Source organism: Ovis aries, chromosome 20 (genome assembly GCF_016772045.2).
Source record: "Ovis aries strain OAR_USU_Benz2616 breed Rambouillet chromosome 20, ARS-UI_Ramb_v3.0, whole genome shotgun sequence".
Classification (NCBI taxonomy): domain Eukaryota; kingdom Metazoa; phylum Chordata; class Mammalia; order Artiodactyla; family Bovidae; genus Ovis; species Ovis aries.
In genome coordinates, this window is record NC_056073.1 from 9897414 (window position 1) to 9907031 (window position 9618).

General features: G+C 52.5%; 1 protein-coding gene across 1 annotated transcript; it reads right to left on the reverse strand.

Annotated features, from left to right (window-relative positions):
- Nucleotides 1-3002: 3002 nt before the first annotated feature.
- CLPS (colipase) lies at nucleotides 3003-5458 on the reverse strand. Its single transcript, XM_004018774.6, has 3 exons — nucleotides 5315-5458; nucleotides 3703-3825; nucleotides 3003-3283 (listed from the first exon to the last, which is right to left on the reverse strand). The coding sequence occupies exons 1-3, from the start codon at nucleotides 5396-5398 to the stop codon at nucleotides 3152-3154; spliced, it is 339 nt and encodes a 112-aa protein (XP_004018823.1). The 5' UTR covers nucleotides 5399-5458; the 3' UTR covers nucleotides 3003-3151.
- Nucleotides 5459-9618: the final 4160 nt, after the last annotated feature.

The following is a 9618-nucleotide window of genomic DNA, read 5'->3' on the forward strand; positions in this document are numbered from 1 at the left end:
GTGCACCAGGGGAGAAGTCACCTATTTGGGGGACCCTGTGGGAAAACCTTCCGAAACTGCTTAGTCCCCTCTAGGCACAAGTCAGGCCCCACAGACACCTTGTGTGCCCCGAACCCCATCCACACAGACGCCCCTGGGCCCTGAGAGACTGCCCAGCCTGGCAGGTGGGGAGGGGGCGGTGTGGGAGAAGGAGGCAGGCCAGGCCGTCTCCCTGCACGACACGGGGGTGATTTGCTTCCAGAAGAAGGGGTGCAAGAGCAGGTGCTGGCGCTGGCCTGCTGGGAACTGTGAGTTGTACTGCACCGTAAGGGGGTCCGAGGGCAGGATGTGTACCCAGGGGTGGGTGTCGGGGCCTCAGGGGAGCTGAGGGGGAGAGACCCACGAGAGGCGGAACTGGAGCGCACCCAGGGGCCAGGGCAAGGAGGGAGGGGTAGGTGGGCGGAAGTAATCCGGGAATCCTCTGCTGGGGGAGTCTTTGGACAGACCCAAGGTGGGTTCCCCCACCCAGGGGCGTGGAATCCTGGATGGTGGGGCAGGGATGGGGTGCGGCGATGTTTGTTTTTCTAACATGGGTTCCGGTTCTCCGGGGGTCTTCTCAGCAGACTCTGAAGTAGCACGGTCAATGGCACAGTTTAGGTCTGGCCCTAATCCTGGTCTACCTTGGCCTTCACCTCCCTCATCCCAAGCCCCAGGAGTTCTGCTGTGGCTTCCTGGGAGGAAGTGGGCTGAGAGAGGAACTGAGTGTGCTGGAGAGGGGAGTTGATTGACCCATGAGAAGATTGAAGGAGAGGAGAGGGGGCCCCCTCTCAGTGTTCACCCACTTAGGACAGGCAGTTGGGATAGCAGGGGAAAGGCAATGCCAGGGGCGGAGTGAGGAGGGCACTGTGCAAACCTAGAGGTCAGCCTGGAGGAGGTGACCAGAGGCACAGACTCAGAGCAGCTGGGCGAGAAGGTCGTTTATGCCCAGGCTCCTCTGTGGTGCACAAGGCGAGGGTCCCTGAGCTGGATTGTGGTGAAGGTGGGGGGCTGCCCCCAGAGCAGCCCTCAAGGCCGAGGTCAAAGTGTCACCTTTCCCTGGCATTCCTCAGCCTGGATATCAGGTATCCGTGCCAGCTGGACCTGACTTGCGTATTTCCAAAGAATCAGAAATAGTTTAAAGTCATCTACAGCCATTGTAAGAAAACTGAAAAAAAGAAGCCAGCTAAGAAAGCTTTCTTCTAATGAGTGCTCTTTGTTGCCTCCCCCGACTTCTCCACCTACTTCTGCGCCACCCAGAACTGTGTGTTCCTTTCCCTGGTTCCCAGAGCCTCCCCCAAGGGGGAGGGGCGAGGAGGGAGAGATGATGCACTGTCACTGAGATAAAAAGCTTGCAGTGTGTGCTGGCGGCCATTGCCTCCCTCCTTGCTAAACTCCAACATTGTTTGGGCAGGCCACATGCCCAGCCCTGGAGCAGGATTGTGATTAGCCTAAGCCAGTTGCGGCAATCCCATTCTCTTTGCCCAATACTTGCTTTTCCAGCCTCCCTTGCAGCTAGTGGTGGTCAGGTGACCCAGCTGTAGCTGTGTAGATATGGAGACGTCAGCCTGGAAATATTAGGGGAAGATAAGAAGGTACCCCGGGAGAGGCACTCTGTCCTTACCCCCTCCCCCACCCAGCCTCTGTCCCCAGGGTTTCTAACTGAGCAGATGGTGAGAGCATCTGATGTTAGGAGCCCCTGTGAAGGCATTTGCTGAGAGGAGCTGGCACCCAAACACATGCCAACACTTCCATCTCCAGACTTCTTCATGCCTGAGAAATATATGCCCCCTTCGTTTGTGCCATAATTACTTGGGCTTTTGTTATTCACAGCTGAATCCAGACTTATCTCATAAACCTAATGGTTACTCTTGAGGATTCATTATTCCAGAACTACAGAATCCCGGGGTAGGCAGAGCACCTGTTTCATTCAGCTCACCCTCCCCCGTTTATGTGAATCTCCTCTCCAGCATCATCACTGAGGGTCACTGACATTCCACTTGCACATCTGAGTGCCTAGCATCCCAAGACTCTCTAAGGAAGCCCAGGTTTGATGGCTCCAGTGGGTATAAGGGTTTTATATTAAGTCAAAACTAAATTCCTTTTGAAAGTGAAAGTGATAATCGCTCAGTCGTGCCTGACTCTTTGTGACCCCACGGACTGTGGCCCTCCAGGCTCCTCTGTCCATGGGATTCTCCAGGCAAGAACACTGGAGTAGGTTGCCATTCCCTTCTCCAGGGGATCTTCCTGACCAAGGGATTGAACCCTGGTCTCCTGCATTTGCAGGCAGATTCTTTACTGTCTGAGCCACCAGGGAAGCCCTTTCCTTTTAATTCCACCCATTTGTCTTAGTGTGAGTAACTGGGAAAGAATAGGAAATTGTAGAAAGGGTTGGGGGTGGAGTTGGACGGATTCAGTGCCAACTTTTTCTAATTACATAACACTGAGCAAGTTACTTAACAACTCTGAACCTTAGTTTCTTTTATCTATAAAGTGGAGACAATGAGTTCTCCTTCCCATCCAAGGCCATTCTGAGAATTCGCTGGCCAGAGTGTAAGCCCACAGCAATTGTTCGTGATCTGACTCTTTCCAACACAGACTGTGTCAGCTAGCTGTCACCTCTGAGAGTTTGGCCCAGGAAAGGAGTGAGAGACCAGGAGAAGGGACTGGTAAGTTTTGATGCAGGGCAAAGAATATGGGCCATTGTAACTCCCCAACAGAGATGTGTGTGTGTGCACGTGTGTGTGTGCACGCGTATCTGCCTGCCTGAGAACTTGGGGAGCAAGGAGGGCCTCCCAGGGAGCTGCGATGCTCCTCGGAAATAGAGAGGTTCCCAGCCTGACTGGGCTTGTTTCACAACCTTGTCTCCAGCCTGTCAGCCTCGTTCTGTCTGGGCCCCCCCGACCCGTTCCTCCTTTTCAGATGACACCTGCCTGATGTGCAAGAAGCTTGATGAAACAGCAAGGAAGACGCTGACTCAGCAAGAGTATCCAGGTGAGTGGGGAAGGTTTGCAAGAGGGGCTTTAATTGCCAAGAACCCAGTTAGAAGGTGGAGGTGCCCGTTGAGGTGGTGGCTGGCCAGGGGCGGGTCCTGGTGGAGGAGCGTCCTGGGGTGTGCCGGCCTGGGTGAGCTCGCTTACTCTGTGTCACGTCCGAGATCAAGGCAGACGCCGAAGTTGGTGTTGGTGATGGAGCCCACGATGGTCTTGTCACCGTTGCAGGTCAGGCCCCGCTCACAGGGACACTTGTAGTAAACCCCATAGAGCGTCTGCAGAGACAGAGCAGCTGTGGGGCCACCTGCCCCAGATGGCGCTTCTCCTTCGTGCCTCCTCGGGGGGTGCGGGGGCTGCGGCGGGCCTGGAGGACCTGGGTCCTGCTCTCCACTGTGTGGCTCACTTGCTCTTACTAACTTGATCTTGCTGAGGAGCCTCTGTTTACCCATCCATGAAACAGGGACAACACCTCGCTGCCCCGCCCATGTCACCGGTCAGATGTGAGGCTCAAGAGAGTGGATGGGATGCGAAAGGGCTTTGAAGTGTGCTGACCTCCCTTCACCTTCAGCATTCGGTGTCCGGACTGACCCTCTTCCCTGAGCCCACACCCAAGCCTCGAGGGCTCTCCCCTCACTGAGCTGTGCCCCTGCAGCCGTCTCCTCCGCCCCCCGACACCCTGCCCCCCGGCACTCACGAAGGCGGAGCACTCGCTATTCTCGCTGGCCTTGGGTGCGCAGCGGGCCAGGCTCAGGCCGTTCTCCCGGTGGCAGCACTTGCTGTTGCACTGGGCACTGTTCAGGCAGAGCTCGCCGTCATCCTGCCAGGGGGCAGCTGGTCAGCCCAGCCTCCTCCCTTTGGTCCCCTGTCCATACAGACCCACAACTCACCACCCACTACTGCCAACAGGGCCTCACACCATGGTGGGCTGGTATGAAGGAATCCAACCCCTGGGGCTGGAGGCCTCTGCCCACCCCGACCCCTTGACCCACTCACGTGAGATGCAGGCAGTGTGGCATCGTGAAAGTAGCCCTGGGTGGGGACAGGGCGCCCAACTCCTCGGACCGGCTGCGCTACCAGCTCCCTGGGTGAACCCTGGGCCCATCGCTGCCCCCTCTATGCCTCAGCGTTCCCATCTGGAATGGTCGCCTGTGGCCCCCAAACGGGGTCTCCAAATCTCTCTGGGTATCCCAGTCCTTCGAGGAGCCTGTGAAAGTTGAGGACCATCTCCCGGGAAACTCCTCCCCCACACACTCTTACAGGTAATCGCAGGGGCATCCCGGCCCCTCTGAACCCATGTCTGGCCCTGAGTTAAGAACCTGCAAACTGGGTTCCTAATCCAAAGGGCTCTTGCAGTGCCCTCTTGTGGAAAGGCCACATGGACAGTGGGGAGAGCCTGGATCTGGAGCCTGCCAGCTGGTCGCCAGTCCCTGATCAAGGCTTTCCAGCTGTGTGACCTCAGGCAGGAGACTTAACCTTCCTCTAAGTCAGCTTTCCATGTGAAGACGGGATTGATCACAATAGTGCCTCTCACGCGGCTCGGTGTGTGTGTGTACGTGCATGTGTGGCCATGCACACGTTGTGTTGCTTCTGTCGTGTGTGACTCTTTGCGACCCCTCTGGACTATAGCCCACCAGGCTCCTGTGTCCCTGGGATTCTCCAGGCAAGGATACTGGAGTGGGTTGCCATGCCCTCCTCCAGGGGATCTTCCCGACCCAGGGATCGAAATTGCGTCTCATACATCTCCTGCATTGGCAGGTGGGTTCTTTACCACCAGCACCACTGGGGAAGCCCCATGTGGTTCTTCAAGGACTAAATAAGTAAGCAATCCTGAGGCATTTAGAGCTGGATTGGTCAGTGTAGGTCAGAAGCCAGAATCACTGGGAAGCTTTTTAAACTACTAGATCTTCTGAGTCAGGGTTTCCAGGATGAGAGCCCAACACTCTGGATTTTTTTTTTTCTTGCCTCACTTCACGGCTTGTGGGATCTTAGTTCCCCAACCAGGGATTGAACCTGTGCCCCCGGGAGTGAAAATGCAGAGTCCTAACCACTGGACCTCCAGGGTTCCACTCTGGATTTTTATCAAGTTCCCTCAGCCGGGTTGAACCATGCTCTGAGCATGCTCCACGCTGATCGGCCTTCTCTGGGGCCCTGGGGAAGGGGCAAGGGCGACAGGGGGTGGGCAGTCAAGGAACAGATGTTTTACCTCCCAGCTCTTGGGCAGCTGACCCACCAGGGGTCAAAAAGCCAAGCTTAAAAAATATCCCGCATGGGGGCCCAGATGCCTCCTGCCTGGAAGAGCCTCTTACCAGGTTGATTATGATTCCCCGGGGGTCGGGAACCGCATAGGCTACCGCGAGGGCAACGAGCAGAAGGACAAGGACCTTTTCCATGATGAGCGGGCACAGCTGGTGTAGGTCGCAGCCGGCAGGTCAGGTCAGGTGGCAAAAGACGGAGCCAGAGGGGGCGGTGGGGCTATAAAAGAGGCCTCGTGCACATGTGACCCGCCTTCCCAGTCCCACAGGGCCTGCCGTGGGCAGAGGCCCAGCTGTGGCCAGCCTGTTGGGGTGGGGTCCTGATAAGCTACTGGGTGCCACCTGGCACCCGTACCTTTTGTGTGAGTGAGTGTGTGTGTGTGTTGGGGGTGGTGTGACGTGGCGGCCTGGCTAAGAGAGGGGACCCAGGGGCACCTTTGCCTGTAGGAGTTATTAGCTGGGCAAGTTACCAGTTCTGTTTCAGTCTCCTTATCTGTCAACTGGTAAGAGTTGTGAGCGTTAAGTGATTTAACATGTTATACACCAACTACCTATAGCCTGGAACAGGGCTCCGCACGTGAGCAGCACATGTTAGCTGCAGCACCTGCTCACTGCTGTTATTCACCTCGGGTGCCTTGAGCTCCCTGGCAGGGCTGGGACTCGGGTGAGGCAACAGAGATACCTGGAGTGTGAGCACCTCCTTTAACTTTTCTTCCTAGACCCCTCTCTTGCCTCACCGAGTCTGGGTCCTGCTTTTGACCCCACCCAAACCCAGGTATGTGGCAGTATCGGGCTCAGGGGAGGAGGGGTCTCAGGCCCCCCTGGGCTTTTCTGGCAGGCCCAGGAGCCTGGGGCTGGCCGGCTCTGTGGCCGCTGGCAGGGGGGTTCCGCCTCGCTCTGGGTGTCCTGCCCTGGGTGTCCCACCCCCAACCCGCCCACTGGGGGACGCCTGCAGGAAGATTCCGGGACTCTCAGGAGGTCCTTCTCCAACAACTCTCTCCCGCTTCCTGTCCACTGCACTTAATATCTGCAGCCAGCATCAAAGACTCGCCCCTTTCGATAAAGCTTCCATCCACTCTTCTGCTCGCCCTGTCCCCTACCCAAGGCCACGTGTATGCCTGAGCAGTTGTTAGTCCTGGCGGAGGATGAAAAGGTCCCTTTGGCCTCTGCTGGCCCGGGGTGAAGGCTGGGAAGGGCACAGCTGCCTGAGTGTGCTCAGGTGTGGGACGGAGCGGCTTTCCCTGGAGGGCTGGCCGCTGTGGCAGAGCACCCCTCCCCCACCCCAGGAAGTGGGAGACAGCCCACTTGGGGAGGCCCCAGACTGGGTTGCCTTTATCCAGACAGACTTGACTTCAAAACTCACCATAACTAGCTGCACGAACTTGGACGGGTTATTTAAATTTGTAATCTCTGTGAACCTGTTTTCTTATCGAGGCAAAGAGGTCAATGGCTCTTAGGAAGGTCAGGATTAAATAAGACAGTGTATGTGAAACCCCACGGAAGTGCCTGACACATGGGGGCTGTTCAGGCAACATAGCGACCTTTCACCCTTATAGCACTGAGGGTGGCCTAGAGAGGAGCAGCTGAAGGAACCAGCCAGGACATCCTCAAAATGAGAGAAGCCCACCCAATTCCAGAGACCTGGAAATGCCATTGATGAAAGACAGTGTTCTCTTATCTTTTTTTTAATGGGGCTTAGTGTTTTCAACTACTTTTCCCCATGAGCTTATCCTGGCCCTTCCCCACCACACTGTTCCTTCTCCCAAGTCAAGATGAGGAGGCTGGGGAAGGAACTGGAACCAAAGAGCTCTTTCTATCAAAATGCATCAGTCCTAGTATTGCCAGCAGGTCATGGCTACCTTTCCAGAGGTGAAAGAATGCAGATTTTTCCATTCCAAACAAAGAATATAGCAAGAAGAACTTTGATAATGTTTGTGTGCTTCCAAAATACAAGCAAGAAGTAGTTAAGGACTTTTTTGTACCCAAACCTCATATGGTCTAACCACCCCTTCCCCAATCTAAAGAGTGTTTTGCTTTGGCTTTTCCCCCTCTCAAAAAAGAATCGATTTCTGATTCCCACATGCGATCATATGTGTTTCTCTCACATACGTAATGTTGAATGAGGGACTTCCCTGTGGTCCAGTGCTAAGACTCTGCCCTCCCAATGCAGGGGCCCCGTGTTCAATCCCTGCTCAGGGAACTAGATCCCACATGCCACAGCTAAAAGATTCCACACGCTGCAACTAAGACCCAGCATAGTCAGATAAATAAATCAGTTTTAAAAAAGGAATCCCCCATAATACTGAATGAGAAAACCTGTAGACAAAAGAACACAGATGGTTTGATTCCATCTACATGAGATGGCTGTCTCACTGGAACCTCAGAAAGCAGGAGAGGCTTCTCTCAAAGGCAGGGGAAGTTCTGCTGATCAGGCCAAACAAAAGGTGTCTGCTAGTCCTGAACACGGAGAAGGCAATGGCACCCCACTCCAGTACTCTTGCCTGGAAAATCCCATGGACGGAGGAGCCTGGTAGGCTAAAATCTACGGGGTTGCAAAGAGTTGGACACGATTGAGCAACTTTACCTCACCTCAAATGTAAACTGGAGAAGGAAACAGCAACCCACTCTAGTATTCTTGTCTGGAAAATCCCATGAACAGAGGAACCTCACAGGCTATATAGTTCATGGGGTCGCAAAAAGTTGAACACGACTGAGCACAAATGTATATACATTATTATCCAACTGTATAAAGCACTATGTCCAGAAGGAGGGGAATACACCAAGATGTTAACAAAGATAATAATAAAAAACATTTTTGAGCATTTTTATATGTGAGGCCCTGGGTTAAACATTTTCCATATGTTATTTTACCTAACTGGTATGTGATAGATACTATTATCATACTCATCTTATAGATGAATAAACTGAGGCTCAGGAAGCTAAACCCTCAGTTAACAAGTTCAAGTTCTGTTCAGTCACTCAGTTGTGTCTGACTCTTTGTGACCTCATGGACTGCAGCATGCCAGGCTTCCTTGTCCATCACCAACTCCCTGAGCTTGCTCAAGCTCATGTCCATTGAGCCAGTGATGCCATACAACCACCTCATCCTCTGTGGTCCCCTTCTCATGCCTTCAATCTTTCCCAGCATCAGGGTCTTTTCCAGTGAGTCAGCCCTTCACATCACGTGGCCAAGGTATTGGAGTTTCAGCTTCAGCATCACTCCTTCCAATGAATATTCAGGCCTGATATTCTTTAGGATTGACTGGTTTAATCTCCTTACAGTCCAAGGGACTGTCAAGAATCTTTTCCAATATCACAGTTCAAAAGCATCAGTTCTTCACCACTCAGCTTTCTTTGAGGTCAAACTCTCACATCCATACATGACTACTGGAAAAACCATAGCTTTGACTAGACGGACCTTTGTCAGCAAAGTAACGTCTCTGCTTTTTAATATTCTGTCTAGGTTGGTCATTGCTTTTCTTCTAAGAAGCAAGTGTCTTTTAATTTAATGGCTGCAATTACCATCTGCAGTGATCTTGGAGCCCCTATAATAAAGTGTGTCACTGTTTCCATTGTTTCCCCATCTATTTGCATGAAGTGATGGGTCTGGATACCATGATCTTTGTTTTTTGAATGCTGAGTTTTAAGTCAGATGTTTCGCTCTCCTCTTTCACCTGCATGAAGAGCCTCTTTAGTTCTTCTTTGATTTCTGCCATAAGGGTGGTATCATCTGTGTATCTGAGGTTATTGCTATTTCTCCCAGCAATCTTGATTCCAGCTTGTGTTTCATGCAGCCCGACATTTCACTTGGTGTACTCTGCATATAAGTTAAATAAGCAGGGTGACAATATACAGCCTTGATGTACTTCTTTCCCAATTTGGAATTGGTCTGTTTTTCCATGTCCAGTACCAACTGTTGCTTCCTGACCTGTTATAGGTTTCTCAGGAGGCAGGTAAGGTGGTCTGGTATTCCCATCTCTTGAAGAATTTTCCAGTTTATTGTGATCCATACAGTCAAAGGCTTTGGTTTAGTTAATAAAGCAGAAATAGATGTTTTTCTGGAACTTTCTTGCTTTTTTGATGACCCAGTGGATGTTGGCAATTTGATCTCTGGTTCCTCTGCCTTTTCTAAATCCAGCTTGTACATCTGGAAGTTCATGGTTCACATACTGTTGAAGCCTGGCTTGGAGAATTTTGAGAATTACTTTACTGGCATGTGAGATGAGTACAATTGTGTGGTAGTTTGAATATTCTTTGGCATTGTCTTTCTTTGGGGTTAGAATGAAAATTGACCTTTTCCAGTCCTGTGGTCACTGCTAAATTTTCCAAATTTGCTGGCATATTGAGTGCAGCACTTT